At 50.4% G+C, this 17,746-nt stretch overlaps 1 protein-coding gene across 2 annotated transcripts in view; it reads left to right on the top strand.

Annotated features, from left to right (window-relative positions):
- The window catches only part of mio (GATOR complex protein mio), a 534,566-nt gene that overhangs the window by 419,896 nt on the left and 96,924 nt on the right, over positions 1 to 17,746 (top strand). For both annotated transcript variants that reach the window (XM_070532612.1, XM_070532613.1), the window contains exon 23: positions 3,406 to 3,592. In XM_070532612.1, the coding sequence (XP_070388713.1) occupies positions 3,406 to 3,592 (187 nt within the window). The remainder of the gene's footprint in view (positions 1 to 3,405; positions 3,593 to 17,746) is intronic.

Here is a 17,746-nt window from a genome sequence, read left to right as displayed (position 1 = left end):
GGTGGCAGTTGTGTCTAATCAGTCTCTCTAGTCCACCATACATGCCATTATACTGTATGTCCCAGCTAATGTTACCTAAGCAGTTCAATGAAAAAAAAAATATTACAAAAACACTGCACAATACAATTATAAGACTTTGGATGTTTGGCAGACAGAGGTTTGGTCGACACCGTAGGTCTTGTAATGGTACCGTACATTCTGCTTTTCTAATCTTTTTTTCTTGATGTTCTCTTTATTTTTTTTCATTGGAAATCTTGGCTAACACTAGCTGAACACCCTATATGTTGGCATTCAGTGGTTCTGAACAAGGAGAGATAGAATGAAGGGCAGTGTACAGTGCAGTCCACTTATAACGATATCAAGAAAGACGAAATATCTGATAATTATAACCAATCATCACTCTATCTGGACTGCCCTAAAAAAGAAGAAAAAATGGAAAGCTGCCAAACATACCTTTGTAGCTCTGAAACCAAATTTTCCACTGACAATAAAGAATTGACTTTGTTGAAAGAAGGCTGTAAAAAATTAAATGTTTATTTGTACCTCTACACAGCGTGTCAAGCATTAGGCATGCTGAAATAGTCAGAAATCTGCACTTGCTTTCACAGAAGTTTCACAACCACGATGTGCATCACGTCCAGTGGCTGCGTGAATATTGGTGGCTATAATTTAGCATACATGCACTTTGTCAACGACAGTGCACTTTGTGTAGATGTTGGGATCAGCGTGAAAGACGAGCCACTGTCAATCTCATCGCCTTTGTCACACTATGCTGCCATCTATCGCAACAACTATCATTCCGTCGGAAATTCTTCACAGAACGAGGCAGCGCTATCTGTACTCAGAAACACCTCCATCGAAGCACCACCTATTTTATCGCCAGTAGCGACATGCTCCCAGAGTTCGGTAATGTCAGCAGCTGCTACCATTGTTGTTTTCACGCATGGGGGTTTCGCCTTAGTGCACAAAGCCCGCTATTTCCGTTCATCGGCATAGTCACTGGTTCTAGCCTTCATGACTGTGGCTCTCACTGTTTTCAGAATCATCGATATCATAGAATGCGAGAGCTGGTACTTTGAGTCTTGCAAAATTTGCAGCTTCGTCTCAAGCGACACAGCTCTGCGCTTTGTCGGGGCACCTACCACTGCTTCTGCGGTGCATTTCCGCGCTTGCTGAGGAAGAGAGGGAGATGATTTCTCTATGGAGAGATTGTAGAAAGAGACCACAGAAGTGGTTCGCTTGCTTTTCTTTTTTCTCTGGACGCTCACCGGCGACGCAGACATGAAGCAACTGGCACCATCTTGTGAGAGGCTGTGCGAGCTTGCGATGCTCTCTGTGGCTTTCGCAATTGGCGCGTTGACGGGCTGCGCTGCACAATAGTGGCAGCAGATACGAACTCGCGTTGGCAAGCTTTTCACCCCATCTCAGTGAAGGGGAACTTAGCAAAGTAAATTTCATAATTATTCTGCATAGTAAACGCCGGCCGAAATGCAGAATTTCGATCATTATATGCGATATGCCATGAATAACATATCATCATACAGGCACGTACCCTCCCAGCCCCCCCTTCTACCCACACCACCACTCCTCAAGGCTCGCATACATTCCTAAAGCACTGCCAATTAAATCGTTCTTGAGACTTGACAGCTGTTCGGCGGTCAACATTTTGCTGACTTTCTCACTCCTTTTGAATGGCGGTAGTTATTGGCATCTCCTAGGGTGTGAAGGCTGGTTCTCTCATAGATTCAGTGCCCCCGCGATTAACTTGAGATGCGTTCAGTTGTCACCATCAATTGCAACGATCACATGCATCACTGTTGCTTTGTTAGTTTAACCTTCTTTGTTTAGACTGATCCAGAGACCAGAAAAGGGATTCAGTTCATAGTCAACTGGTCGGTACGCTCATGGAACGAGTTGCAGCTGGAGACAATGCTAGTTGTGCTTAACTTTTCCTTTTGCTTCATAATTTTCTCGAGTGATGGCTCGCTGCGACGCTGGCATATCCTAGGAACTATATACCCGGGATATAGGTTAGATGAAGTGGAACATAATATGATGCGAAACAGCATCCATAATCAAACCCTGCAATAACCGTTAAACCCATAAGAAATATGAATGTCACTCGTTACCTGGTGTGGTTTTTCCCTAATTGTACAGCACTTTTCATGCAAAATTGGCAACTGGAAACAAGAGTTGCAAGGAGTTGGGAAATTAAGCCATCTACTAAGGGAAAGAGCCTAGGCAATAGCCAGACAGGCAGGAAAAACGAAAATTAACAAATTTAACTTTTGCTTGTGAAACTATTTATGGATGAACATCTTTTTATTTAAAAAGGAAGTAGAGGAATCACTTCCAGAAGTGGAGAAGGATTCCGTAAATTTTCAATGACGCTTCTACAGTTATCAGTCTAACCGCCTGACGTAGCCACCTCTCTGCTATGCTTATGTGGATGTTTTGCTATTCTTCCATTGTGGGGGCAGTAAGTCTAGAACCACAGCGTCCTACACTCTACACGGTTGTGCGCAACTTCCCAAATAACAATACAAGTCGGTTTGGCACTTGGTAGAGTAGTGAACGAGACATCGAAAAGAACTGTTATTGTTCCGCAAATATATAGTTCTCTGTATTTCTTCCAGATCTAATTTTTAAGAAACGCTATGGGAAACGTTTATTTTACATTTACGCTTGTTTACTTGTTCGTGGCAGTGTTCTTCCTGCACTTCTTTCTTGCGCGAGTCCATTTGATGTGGTTCCTTGTTTGTCATGCAAAGGAGAGGTCTATCTAACAGGTGTATACCTGTGAGCTACACCTTATTTCATTTCTCTTTTGTGGGTTTACATATTTTTATGGCGTATGGTGGGTATTATTCACATTTACACTAAAAAATGTACCCCCCCCCCCTCATTTGCACAGAAAGGTTACCTAGGGTTGGCCCCGCCCCGAAAAAAAAATCCTGTCGTTATATATGGGTCTTTTTCTCATAGCCGTAATGCACAATTTGATACTTTGAAGCCAACTTATTGTTCTAACTGATATATAGTTATATGTGGTATCATTATACTAAATGGACTGCTCTGTATGAAGAGATGGGTAGATGAGGACATGAAGGCTTTTATTTGCATGCACTTGGATTAATTTTGACCAGCTGGGGGTCTCTGATTCGCACACAAGGAGTTGTACACGAGTGCTCTTGCATTCTGGCCCCCATCAGAGTGGTGCCACTGTGGTCAGGAAAAATTCTCAAATGTACACAAGCTCCACCAGATGCACTTGAATGTATGACAATGCGTGCACAAATAGAGGACGGATTTATTCGTGACATTCGATTGGTCAACTATTGGCCGCATGGTCAGTATCACCATTGCCACTTTCATATTTGAAGTTGTATGACACCTGTGGTGTAGGTGCCAGTTTGACTGCCAGTGGGTGCGCCAGCATGCAGCCAGCGTTCCGGCACAGCAGGTGTTGGTGAGCTGCAACTTCTGCAGCCTGGCGGCCTCCCCTTACCTGCAGATGCTGCAAGGGGGTCGCCACCACCAGGGCAACAAGGGCACACACCTGACTACAGCCACCTCACAGAACAAGACCAAGGTGGGTCAAATAGAGGCTCTCAAGAGTTTGTGTTCTTTATTTCAAAAAAAGAGAAAAGCTTGCATGGCACTCTTGTCTGTTCGCAAGCACTTTCTGTAATTAAAGTAATTGCACATTCATGGAAAAACCATGCAGGCAAGCAAAATTAAGCATCACCATCAGTGTATGTCCATGTGTAGGGGGTGTTCTCTATCACATTCTGTTATAATGTGACATCTGGTATAAATATTGGATAGAGTGGTCAGTGCCTGAACACTTGCTTGCCCGAGCATGTGAACAATGTAAACATGAAAAATGAGCACATGAAGTTCACTAGTGGCCTACGTGTGGATGTAAATTCAACAAGTGCACTAGCATGCACATATCCAAGTGCTGGTGAACATGGAAAATGGCAGAAGCAGCAAAAGGATTAGCATGTCGCTGTGGCATTCATCCACCTTCTTCAAAAGGAATGATCATTCCTGAATCTCAATCTTGCACGTGCCACATCATAATGCAGTGTCGGGTGCGCTGTTTTATTCCCCATCCCACAATTTTCTTGTGCACATTATTTTTTTTCTTTTTTACCGGCTATATAATCCTGCCATTTCAAAATAAAGTTTAGTTTGTGGGGATGTGCAACTGTCACGCGTCGCCTGATATGTTGCTTTTCCACGTAGCTCCCGTCTCCTGTAATCTGGCTTTGCCGTGTGGCCTGGTGCCCACGGCATTCGGTGTGGTTAAAGCGCATTGCGAGAGATGGCGTGAGTGTGGCTCTGCTAACGCCACCTAACAGCGGGGTTGCATGGACGAGGAAAGTAGAAGGCTCTTACTCTCTGGCTCGGGGTTGGCAAGGGGCATGGACGTCCTGCGTGTGCGCTGATCCATGCTTCTGTGAGACCGTCTCGTGAAGCCTATCCATGGACGAACACAATCGTTCGAACGCGCCACCGTTCGCGTGACCATACGCACTAACGACTAGGTGTTGGTGTCCAGCATGGGGCGAACATACTCGCTCATTATCCGGTCACAGTGACTTGGACTTCCACGATTTGTCGCACGCCCATCGGCACCCACATCTGGCTGCCCAATCTGGACCTCTTGGGGCATCGGACGATAGCTTTAACAGTTTTGCTTCTTTCGAGACCTTTGTTTGAACCGAAGCATAGGGCTAGCGTGGATTTTGATCGCTAGTATCAGCGGCATGCTTTCTTGAGCGAGGTGACGCTGGCTGTAGTGGGTTTGAACTTTTCAACATGCGAAGCCTTTTCGCAAATCATTTTTTTAATGACATTCGTCGCTATGAGAGCCACGTGGTCTCCATCCTGGGAGAGTGACGCTTAGCGCCCACGTAGCATTGGCAAGCCTGAAGTGAGCGAGTAAAGAAGCCTTGTCGGTGGTCTGAATTTCTTATGTAACTAGCTTTTTTATCTCTTTCTTTGATTCGGAGGAAGTCACGGCTCTGGCAGCTGGGTGGCCTCAGGCCACGGGTGCTGCTATGGGCTGACTGCTATTGCGGCCTGGAACCGGGCACTTCGACACCGTCTGGAACAGTGAGCGCCATCAACTCGGATGCTGTGTGCACCGAGCGGGGTAGGGCCACCTAACAGAGCTGATGTCTCCTTGCTGCTGCTTGTTTTGCGCCCATTTTGGGTGTTGTTTTTGGATGCCAGTTGTTGCCAGGGTAGCGACGCTTTAGGCCTAAGGCTTTATGAAACTGCCTGTCGCACGTGGAGGGAAACAACTTGGTGGACCATGGCATTGAGGTGTTGCACTTTAATTGCTTCCCTCATTCTAGTTAGCCTTGTACGAATTGAAATTACATGTTCAACTCATGGAAGCGAGCTTCGTTCATGTGAACTTAGCATCTGAGTAGCCGCCCGATCTTTTGCTAGCTGAGTTGAACATCGTACCACATGGGCGATGCGCATGCAGAATTACTCTCCCTTGCGCTACTTTAGTGTTTGGTGAGTGTGTTGAGTGTACACAGTGTGACTGGAGTCGCTCCTCGTTTGCTGTCACCTGCACATCGTCTGCGCTGCTGCCCCGGACTAGGATTGAGCCACCCTGGGCGATGGTGATGCTGTGGCCGGTTCGGCGCAACAACTTCGGCGGCCTGTATCCAGCTCACAACCCTCGGCAGCAGAGAAAAAAGCCGGCGGCCACCAACAGCTACGGCGGCTCTTGCCAGCAGGTCGTGAGCGATGCTTACTCGTACTCACTGCTGTGTTGCCATTTCTGGAGTCCTGGCCTGGAATCGTGCCGTCGAGTCTGCAGAGCTGCTGCTGTGACCAGCGGACGCCAGCGGTGTACTCAATGACAATGTTGGCTCGCATATTATGGACAGCGTGTGGACATATTCTCGGCGCGGCCACTGTTGCATGTACCAACTTGTTCGTGAAGTGCTCGTTGACATTAGACCATATTACATGTTTCGCCAGAATATGTAGTGATTTAAGGTTGAGGGGATGTGGGGACGCGCGACTCTCACGTGTCCCCTGATATGTTGTTTTCCTGCATAGCTCCCATCTCCTATAATCCGGCTTCGCCGCGTCGCCTGGTGCCTGCGGCAGTCAAGTGTGGTTGAAGCGCATTGCGAGAGATGGCGCGAACCTAACAGCGTGGTTACTTGGGCGCGGAGAGGAGAAGGCTTTTCCTCTTTGGCTCGGGGTCGGCAAGTGGTGCGGACGTTCTGCGTGTGTGCCGATTCATGCTTCTGCGAGACTGTCTCGCGAAGCCTAACCCCGTAATGGACGAACAGGATTGTTCGAACACGCCACCGTTCGCATGACCGTACGCGCGAACGGCCAGGCGTTGGTGTCCAGCATGGGGCGAACATGTTCCCTCGCTATGCGGTCGGGTGAGTCGGACTTCTGCGATTTGTCGCTCGCCCATCAGCATGTTTTGTGGATAGCGACTCGGCTAGCAGGCGAGTCTATGAAAGGTGCAATAAATGCCCTTGTCATTGTCTGCACTACTGTGTTGTCGTTCCTTTGTCCCAAAAGCATGGGTGAGAACCCCACAAGTTACAAGTTAGCACTAGTCCTTGTTCATCCTGTAGTCCCTGTTCTTTCTTTGAGCTTCAAGCTCATCAATTTTATTCCTTTCATTATTGTGATAGAACTACAACACGAATGAGAAAGGCTCCCCCCCAAATCATTGTTTGCATTTGAAGCATTTGAAGCAATTCCAATTTTCTCTGGGGTTCAGAGTAGTCCTCACCAGGAAGAGGTAGCAGCATTGACATGAACAAAAGGCTATTTATTAACTAAACTTTGCAAGGCGTAAGGGTGTGGCCAGCACAACAAATAAATTGAGTAATACTCAACAACAACTTGGTGTCTACGTTCCATGTTAGTGTTAATCTTGTCCCCGTTAGTTTGTGCCGTACATAGTGCAAGAACAATGAACCGTCACGAATTCATCTCTCTGTTAAGTACTACTGAAAAAGCTTGTCAGCCCCTACAGTTCGTTGCAATTATTGCTCAAGGGAACTCTGGTGCTGTGATCGTTCAGCCACAGTGGGAATGGGGAACACGGATTACATGATGTACATGGATTTGTCTCATCTTCATGCTTGTGGCGTTGTTTATTGCGCTCTAGCTGCCTTCATTGGCCTGAGTTTCAAAGCATTCTATACTACTTTTCTAAATGCAGAAGGCAATAAGGCTCCGCAAGCATGCATAATCACTAATAATTGCAATTCTGCCTCTCGATGTACAAGTATATTTACAAGAAAATACACTGCGCTTGACCAAGAGGCAACAGCCCGCGCTAGCTTCTAATCGTCGTCGTCGTCTTCTTACTGTTCGGCTCTTCGTTATTGGAAATACTATCTCGTAGCACTACCCCCGGCGGCAAAAGCGCCGTCCCGGAGTGACTAAAGGCCGGAGTCTGAAGCAGTGTAGTAGGTCTTGAGCCTACTGACGTGCACGACTTCACTAGAGGCCAGAGTAGATGACGAGGTTGAGCTCACAGGAGCAATTTCGTACGTGACAGGCGTTACCTGGCGCAGCACACGGTAGGGCTCTGTGTATCGCGAAAGGAGCTTTTCTGAAAGTACGATGTGACGAGAGGGCGACCACAGTGCACCAGGCGAAAACTGTACATCACGGTGGCGGACATTGTACTGACGCTGCTGCGTGGTTTGCGAGTCCGTCAGTCGAGCACGGGCAAGCTGGCGTGCATTGTCGGCGAGCGCGATGGCGTCGCGCGCATACTCGGTTGTTGAGATCGCAGCAGGAGGAAGTACCCTGTCAAGGGTCAATTCATCTCTCTGTTAAAAACTACTGAAAAAGCTTGTCAGCCCCTAGAGTTCGTTGCAATTATTGCTCAAGGGAACTCTGGTGCTGTGATCGTTCAGCCACAGTGGGAATGGGGAACATGGATTACATGATGTACATGGATTTGTCTCATCTTCATGCTTGTGGCGTTGTTTATTGGCAAGGTCGGTTCGCGACCGTAGAGTAGATAAAATGGAGAAAATCCAGCGGTGTCGTGTTGGGAAGAATTATAAGCAAATGTGACGGTAGGAAGGGCAACGTCCCAGTCGTGGTCGTCCTTCGAAACGTACTTGGACAGCATGTCGGTAAGAGTAGGTTTAACCGCTCTGTCAGGCCATTGGTTTGAGGATGGTATGAGGTAGTCAGCTTGTGTTGAATAGAGCAGGAACGGACAATGTCGGTGATAACATTCGAGAGGAAGTTACGACCACAGTCAGTAAGCAGCTATCGCGGGGCGCCATGCACTAAGATAATGTCACGCAAGAGAAAGTCCGCAACATCAGTTGCGCAACTGGTAGGGAGAGCACGCGTGATAGCGTATCGGGTGGCGTAATCAGTTGCAATGGCTACCCATTTGTTCTCAGAGGATGACGTGGAAAAGGGACCGAGAAGGTCTAATCCAACACGAAAAAACGGTTCCACAGGGACGGTGATCGGCTGGAGATGACCGGAAGGTAGCACCTGAGGTGTTTTCCGACGCTGGCAGGGATCACAGGCAGCAACATAGCGTCGGACGAAGCGAGCGAGACCAGGCCCATAGATGCCGCGGCGGACGTGGTCGTATGTGCGGGTTGCCCCAAGATGTCCTGCAGTGGGTGCATCATGCATCTCAAAGAGCACAGTCTGTCGTAGATGTTTTGGCACGACAAGAAGAAGATCAGGGCCATCAGGGAGGAAGTTCCTTCAGTACAGAATGCCGCCGTGGAGGACATATCGGCGAACGGATGCGTCGGTAGGTCTAAAGCACAGGCGCTCGATGAGTACTCGCAGCGATAGGTCTCAGTACTGCTCATTGGCGATGTTAGCGAAAACAGACGCAGAGAAAATGCCGTCGGCGGTACTACTGTCGGAGTCGTCAGGCTCGTCTACCGGGTAGCAAGACAGGCAGTCAGCGTCCCTGTGTAGTCGGCCAGATTTGTAGGTGACAGAGAACAAATATTCTTGGAGGCCTAAGGCCCAGCGACAAAGTCTTCCTGTAGGGTCTTTCAGTGAGTATAACCAGCAAAGCACGTGATGGTCTGTGACAACGAAAAAGGGTCGGCCATATAGGTATGGGCGAAACTTCGCAACCGCCCAAACTAGGGCCAGACACTCACGCTCAGTGATGGAATAGTCGCTCCACGGGCGAGAGGAGCCTGCTGGCATAAGCGATAACACGGTCGTGGCCACGCTGGCGTTGTGCCAGTACTGCGCCAATTCCGTGACCGCTGGCATCAGTATGGACTACGGTAGTGCACAGAAGGATCGAAATGGGCCAGAACGGAACATGTTCTGAGAAGGTCGATTAGAAGCGAGAATGCAGAGGCCTCGTTATCGCCCCACTGGAAAGGGGCGCCTTTTTTCAAAAACTCGGTTAGTGGTCGTGCTATGGCCATGAAATTTTTCACGAAACGGCGGAAGTACGAGCAAAGGCCGATGAAGCTGCGCACATCCATGACACACTTTGGAACAGGGAAGTGCGCAACAGCATGAATCTTGCCTGGGTCCGGTTGCACTCCATTCGCATCAACGAGATGTCCAAGGATGGTAATCTGGCGACGGCCGAATTGGCACTTCGATGCGTTGAGTTGCAGACCAGCTCACCGAAAAACGTCCAGGAGTGCTGAGAGGCGCTCAAGGTGCGTAGCGAATGTTGGGGAAAATACTATAACGTCGTCCAAATAGCACAGGCACGTGGACCATTTGAAACCGTGAAGAAGGGAGTCCATCATGCGTTCAAAAGTGGCAGGAGCGTTACATAGACAGAACGGCATCACTTTGAATTGATAAAGATCGTCGGGTGTTACAAAGGCAGTCTTCTCGCTGTCGAGATCGTCCACGGCAATCTGCCAATAGCCGGAGCAAAGGTCAATAGAGGAGAAATAGCGAGCACCGTGGAGGCAGTCACGGGCGTCATCAATCCGAAGTAGGGGATACACGTCCTTTTTGGTAACCCTATTAAGGTGCCGATAATCCACGCAAAAGCGCCATGAACCATCCTTCTTTTTTACCAGCACAACAGGTGACGCCCATGGACTACATGACGGTTCAATAATGTTCTTGGCAAGCATTTTGCGAACTTCGGTGTGAACAACTTGACGCTCAGCCGGTGATACTCGATACGGGCGGCGATGAATAGGAGGGGCATCGCTGGTATTAATGTGATGTCTGACAGCTGTTGTTTGGGCCAAAGGACTATCGTTAAAGTAAAAAATATCTTGGTAGGAAATCAGAACGCGGTAGAGCGCACTCGGAAAGCATGTTGGGTGCAATCATTTTTTGTAAGTTAGCGATGGTGCAAGTTGCCGACTGCGACGGTAGAGGAGGATCGGCTGAATCGTCGTCCACTGAAATCGATGCTACAGAGTGATCCTCGAATGAGCAAAGTTGTGCCAGAGACATCCCGCGTGGCAGCACTTGTGTCGTCAAGCCAAAATTGACCACTGGCAGGCAGACGCAATTCGCCGTAATAGATAAAACTGTGTGAGGTACTGTGATCCCGTGTGTAAAGAGGACGTCTTGCATAGAAGCCGCGATGTAGTGACCGTCGGGGACTGGTGGGGATGACACGAAGTCAACGTAAGTCAGTTCCGAAGGTGGCAAGCGAACGAAGTCGATGGAACTAAGGCGAGTAGGGTGTTGTTCAGCGGGATCTAGAACAGGCAGGTCGAGGCGGAGAGTACTGGCAAAGCAATCGATGAGAGCCGAATGTGCGGACAGGAAGTCTTAAGCCGAGGATGATGTCGTGGGGACAGTGAGCGATGACTGTGAATAGCACGATTGTTGAGCGATCGGCGAAGGAGACGCGGGCAGTACACATACCAATTACGGGGGCTGTTCCGCCATCGGCGACACGGACAACAGGCGTCGTGGCGGGCGTGATGATTTTCTTGAGCCGGTTACGAGGGTCAGCACTCATTACGGACAAATGCGCCCCAGTGTCTATGAGTGCAAACAGAAACACAGTCGACTGGCACGTAAAGAAGGTTCAGATGAGTGGGCAACGTCAGTAGAGGATTTGGCGGCGTAGGGAGCAATGCAGCGTCACCTCGAGGCGCTAGTCTAGTTTTACGGCTCGGAGCGGTGTCCGAAGGGAGTCGGCGAATAGGAGCGACGGGGCTGGGAAGAGCGAGATTGTCGTTGTTGGGGCGAAGGTGAACGAGAATAGGAGCGGTTCGGTGCAGCAGAATCAGTAGTGGCGTTATCGGAGCGTGCGGCATAGGGACGAGAAGGGCCACCTGGGGGGCGAGAGTAGGCAGTATAAGTAGGCCGGGTCAGGGAACTCCAGCGACTGCGACAGTGCCGAGAAATGTGCCTGATTCGATGGCATTGGAAACAAATGGGCTTGTCGTCAGCAGTGCGCCATTCAGATGGGTTGCAGAAACGTGGTGGGTAAGAAGATGCGGCATGGGGCGGAATTGAAGAAGCCGGGCGGGTATCAGGACGATGGGCCGAGCAGATGGTGTGAAGACCCATGTTTTTGAACTCTTGGTGGACAACTGCCTGGATCAGTGAGACCGTGACTGCAGATGTGTTGGTGGGACTGGAGTCGAAAGCAGCTGGATAGGCGGCCTCGATCTAACGCCGGACGATCCTGGTAACATCAGCAGTGTTGTTGGGACGAGGAGTGTCGGCACAGGAAGATGTCGCTGGGGTGTTGGGCAGACGGGCAAAATGCTGGTCAATACGTCAGCTTTTAGCGAGTTCCAGGCGGCGGCACTCTTTTATAACTGCATCCATCGTCGCTGCATTGTTGCAAACGAGCAAGTTGAAGGCGACATCGGCAATGCCTTTGAGGATGTGGGCAACCTTGTCAGACTCAGTCATGTGGGTGTCAACTTTGCAGCACAGAGCCAAGACGTCCTGAATGTACGTGACATAGGGCTCTGTTGGCGTCTGCACACGGCCGGAAAGCGCCTTCTGCACGGCAAGTTGGTGACCGTAGGGGTTGCCGAACAAGTCTCGAAGCTGTGCCTTAAGTGAATCCCAACTGGTGAGCTCATCTCCGTGCGTGCGATACCAAACTCTAGGTGTGCCGCCGAGGTAAAAGACTACGTTGGCGAGCATAATAGTAGGGTCCCACCGGTTATTGCGGCTGACGTGTTCATACAGGCTGATCCAGTCATCAACGTCTTCGCCATCTTTGCCCGAGAATACACCAGGATCACGGGGAGCGGGGAGAGTGATGTAGGTCGTCGAGGTGGCAGCAGGTGTCGGAGCCGCTGGAGTCGGGCTGTCGTCGCCGGGAGCCATGAAGGAAGGCTCGACGTACCGTCCACTGCGAAGCTCCGTGACGAGGTACAGGGAACGTCCACCTCCACCAGATATGTTACGTAGGAAGACGCAGATGAAAAGCTATGTACAAGTATATTTACAAGAAAATACGCTGCGCTTGGCCAAGAGGCAACAGCCCGCGCAAGCTTCCAATCTTCGTCGTCGTCTTCTTACTGCTCGGCTCTTCGTCATTGGAAATACTATCCCGTAGCAATATTGACACATGCGTCCATGGCATAATGGTTTATATTGTCACGTGGTGGTGACGTTGAAGAACACAGTAGCAACACTGTGAATTACAAAACTAACTTTTATTGGGCGAACCTGTGCCCACAAAACAGGCTGCACTTATAGCACAACAATAGCGGCGAACACAGTCGGCGATTGGCGAAAATCTGATCAGCGGGTCAAACGCGTCAGGTTTTATACAGCAGTCGTCGAATGTTCCAGACTAATTGTTGTGCCCCGCGTGCCTTCCACAAACTTCTACACCATTCGCGTCAGGCGGTGAAATCAGATAACATAAGGTTCGGCGACAACAGACAGCGAATAGAAGCATCGATAACTTTCCAGAAACTTCGGATACATGCAGGCGTGTCCCGCGCTGTATGATAACATTTGTTAGGCGGTGAAACATGTCACCTGATAAAGACAAATAAGTATATGTGTCAATCTCCCCTTCTTAAAGAGTATTGGCCCAATGCTGCAAACAAACGAAAATAATAAAGAAGAGCACTCGTAGCAAAAACAACAAAGTAAGGAAAGTTCGTCAGCGTCCGTAAAAGGGTTTAAGACAAACTACGTGGACCACTTCAGATCGTGCGCGACGCCGCTGGGAATGCGAAGTGCCGTCTGGCACGACCTCATAGTCCAGTACGCCAATACGTCGGATGACCTTGTAGGGCCGAAATAGCACCGCAGTAGTTTCTCACTGAGTCCTTGTCGGTGTATCGGGGTCCAAACCCAAACACGGTCACCGGGCTGGTACTCGACGAAGCGCCGTCCGAGGTTGTAGTGTCAGCTGTCGGTCCTCTGTTGGTTCTTGATCTGTAGGCGGGCAAGCTGTCGGGTTTCTTCGGCGTACTGGAGATAGGTAGTGACGTCAAAATACTCTTCATCAGTGACGTGCGGCAGCATGGCGTCGAGCATCGTCGTCGGGTTCCTGCCATAAACTAACTTGAACGGCGTGATCTATGTTGTTTCTTGCACCGCCGTGTTGTAAGCGAAGGTTACATACGGCAGGACCGCATCCCATGTCTTCTGCTCGACGTCGACTTACATTGCTAGCATGTCGACGAGGGTCTTGTTCAGTCGCTTCGTGAGACCATTCGTCTGCGGGTGGTAGGCAGTTGTCCTCCTGTGGCTTGTCTGGCTATATTGCAGAATGCCTTGGGTGAGCTCTGCTGTAAAAGCTGTTCCTCTGTCGGTGATGAGGACTTCTGAGGCATCATGTCGCAGCAGGATGTTCTCGACAAAAAATTTCGCCACTTCGGCTTCGCTGCCTTTTGGTAGAGTTTTAGTTTCAGCGAAGCGGGTGAGATAGTCCGTCGCTACGACGATCCACTTATTCCCGCATGTTGACGTCGGAAACGGCCCGAACAAAACCATCCCGATCTGCTGGAATGGTCGGCGAGGAGGTTCGATCGGCTGTAATAATCCTGCTGGCCTTGTCGGTGATGTCTTGCTTCACTGACAGTCTCGGCATGTCTTAACGTAATGGGCGACGTTGGCGGTCAGATGCGGCCAGTAATACCTTTCCTGTATCTTCAACAGCGTCCAGGAGAATGCGAGGTGCCCAGCGGTTCGATCGTCGTGTAGGGCGTGCAGTACTTTTGGACGGAGCGCTGACGGTACAACAAGAAAGTAGCTGGCGCGGACTGGTGAGAAGTTTTTCTTCACGAGCAGGTTGTTTCGTAGCGTGAACAAAGACAACTCACGCTTAAATGCCCTAGGGACAACGTCGGTGTTCACTTCCAAATATTTGACGAGGCTTTTTAGCTCTGGGTCTGCTCGTTGCTGTTCAGCGAAGTCTTCCACGCTTAAAATGCTAAGGAAGGCGTCGTCATCTTCGTCATCTTGCGGCGGCAAGTCAATGGGGGCGCGTGATAGAAAATCGGCATCAGAGTGTTTTCGTCCGCACTTATAGGTTACAGGGATATCATATTCTTGCAGTCTTCAGCTCCACCGCGCCAGCCGTCCTGAAGGATCCTTTAAATTCGCTAGCCAACACAAGGCGTGATGGTTGCTGACGACTTTGAATGGCCTGCCATATAGGTAAGGGCGAAATTTAGCTGTAGCCCAACGATGCCGACGAATCCCTTTTCGGTTGCAGAATTATTGCCTTCCACTTTTGACAACGACCGGCTAGCGTATGCTAGCACGTGTTCATGTCCATCTTTTCTCTGGACTAGGACGGCACCGAGGCCTAGGCTACTGGTGTCAGTGTGGATTTCGGTATCGGCGTCCTCGTCGAAGTGCGCAAGTATGGGCGGTGACTGCATGCGTCGTTTGAGTTCTTGAAATGCGTCGGCCTGCGACGTTTCCCACTTGAACTCGACGTCACATTTAGTTAGCTGTGTTAGCAGCTCAGCAATGGGTGAAAAGTCCTTGACAAAGCGCCTATAGTAGGCACACATGCCAAGGAATCTACGTACTGCCTTCTTGTCGATGGGCTGCGGGAACTTTTCGATGGCAGCTGTCTTCTGCGGGTCGGGGCAGACTCCAGACTTGCTGATGACATGGCCAAGGAACAGAAGTTCATCGTAAGCGAAGCGGCACTTTTCTGGCTTCAGAGCGAGCCCTGATGACTTGATGGCCTCTAGTACTGTCGCTAGCCGCCTAAGGTGATCATCGAAATTTCCGGCGAAGACGACGACATCATCCAAGTAAACAAGACAGGTTTGCCACTTCAATCCTGCTAACACCAAGTCCATAACGTGTTGGAACGTCGCAGGCGCCGAGCACAGTCTGAATGGCATGACCTTGAACTCGTAGAGGCCGTCTGGCGTGATTAAGGCGGTCTTTTCGCGATCTCTTTCGTCGACTTCTGTTTGCCAGTAGCCAGACTCGAGATCCATCAACAAGAAGTATTTTGCGTTGCAGAGCCGATCTAATGCGTCGTCTATCCGTGGTAGGGTCTATACATCCTTCTTTGTGATCTTGTTCAGTCGACGATAATCGACGCAGAAACGTGAGGGTCTGTCCTTTTTCTTCACCAAGAGAAAGGGGACGCCACGGACTTTTCCACGGCTGGATGATGTCGTCGAGCAGTATTTCGTTAACTTGTTCTCTTATAGCTTCACGTTCTTGCTGCGAAACTCGGTAAGGCCTCTGGCGGAGTGGTATAGCGCACTCCTCGGTGATTATGCGATGCTTTGCGACTGGTGTCTGTCGAATCCTTGATGACGTAGAGAAGCAGCCTTTGTATCGTCGGAGCAGACTTTTGAGCTGTTCTTGCTTAATCATGGGGAGACTTGGATTAATGTCGTAGTCTGGTTCGGGAACCATGGTCGTCGGGGTAGATGCGGCAGAATCCGAGAGGACAAATGCATTACTGGTTTCCAGAATTTCCTCGATGTATGCGATTGTCATTCCCTTGTTGATGTACTTGAACTCCTGGCTGAAGTTTGTCAGCAACACTTCAGTTTTCCCTCCGTGCAGTCGAGCGATCCCTCTTGCGACGCAAATTTCACGGTCGAGCAGCAGACGGTCACCCTCGATGACGCCTTCTACGTTGGCAGGGGTTTTGGTGCTGACTGAAATGACAATGCTGACCGAGGATGCTGACTTGACTTTCGAGCACGCTTAAGGCATGGTGACTACGAGAGCTCTTTGGCGGTATCGCTCCATCTCCCGACAGTGTTATCGACTTCGACTTCAGGTCGATGATTGCACCGTATTGGTTCAGGAAGTCCATGCCGAGAATGACTTCTCGTGAACACTGTTGGAGGATAACAAAGGTGGCAGGGTAAGTCTGGTCATGAACGGAAACTCTTGCCGTGCAGATTCAAGTCGGCGGGAAGAGGTGTCCTCCAGCGGTCCAAATTTGAGGGCCTTCCCATGCAGTTTTTACTTTCTTCAACTGGGCGGCGATGTGTCCACTCATGACGGAGTAATCAGCCCCTGTGTCCACTAAGACGGTAACTGCTTGGCTGTCGCGAAGCACGTTGAGGTCGGTGGTTCTTTGTCTTGCATTACAGTTTGGTCTTGGCGTCGGATCATGGCTGCGTCGCGTTGACCTGTGGCTGGTATGTGGCGTCATCAGGTGGTCTTTCGTCTGCGTATTCTTTGCTTCCAGACTTCGTCGGGACGGTGGCGGGTCGTTATGTTGTCGAGGTAGTTTCTTCGGCGTCTTCGTCGGCGGCTTAGGATCTTCGTCAGTTCGACGAACAGTAACCGCACCTCCATCGGTTATGGCTTTTAGTTTTCCAGATATGGGCTCGCTGACCGGCCCCAGGCTGGGCCACTGTATGGTAGGCGCTGCGGCGACAGGTAGCGGCCTGGTGATGGCGAACGCGACAGTCGTTGAGAGCTCCACTGAGTAGCGGCGAGGTAGTTGGCGATATCACAAGGGCGTTCACCTTGCTGCGGGCGGGGAGCATTGACAGCGAACCCTCGCAGTCCGAAGTCACGGTATGGGAATCGGCGGTAAACATGGCCGGCTTCTCCGCAGTAATAGCAGAGCAGGCGGTGGTCGGGGGCTCGCCAAATGTCCGTCTTCCTCACGTAGGTGCGCTAGGCGACGGGTGGGCGTGCTGGTGGCGGCGGCGGCGGCGGCAGACGACGGAATTGCGGCGTTACAGGGCCCTGGCGCGGTCACGGAGGGGAGCTTGACGGCGTGCGACGGCGGCGTAGGTCATTGCTTCTGGCTGGGGCTGCGGTAATTGAGGTTGCACCTCAGGAACCCCAAGTGATCGCTGAACCTCATTTTTCACGATTTCGGCGATCGAGGCCACTTGAGGCTGCGACGGAGGCAGGACCTTGCGCAGTTCTTCGCGCACAATGGCCCTGATGGTCTCTTGAAGGTCTTCGGAACCCAGTCCTTGGATGGCGTACTGCGGTGTGAGCCCTTGGCGGTTATATTGCCAGGTGCGCATCTCTAGAGCTTTCTCGATCGTCGATGCCTCTGCAGAAAACTCAGCTACAGTCTTCGGTGGGTTATAAATAAGTCCGGGGAAAAGTTCTTGCTTGACGTCCCCTATCAGGAAGCGAACTTTTTTCTCCTCCGACATTTCTGGGTCGGCATGCTGAAAAAGACGGGCCATCTACTCCGTGAAGATCGCGATCGTCTCATTTGGCAGCTGCGCTCTGGTTTCTAGTAGAGCTTGGGCTCGCTCTTTTCGCACGACGCTTGTAAATGTTTGCAAGAAGCCGCTTCGGAACAGGTCCCACGTCGTTAAGGTGGCTTCTCGGTTCTCGA

This window comes from Dermacentor albipictus, chromosome 1, assembly GCF_038994185.2.
Source record: "Dermacentor albipictus isolate Rhodes 1998 colony chromosome 1, USDA_Dalb.pri_finalv2, whole genome shotgun sequence".
Classification (NCBI taxonomy): domain Eukaryota; kingdom Metazoa; phylum Arthropoda; class Arachnida; order Ixodida; family Ixodidae; genus Dermacentor; species Dermacentor albipictus.
The sequence above is the reverse complement of the archived record's forward strand: the minus strand, read 5'-3'. Positions and strand labels throughout refer to the sequence as shown.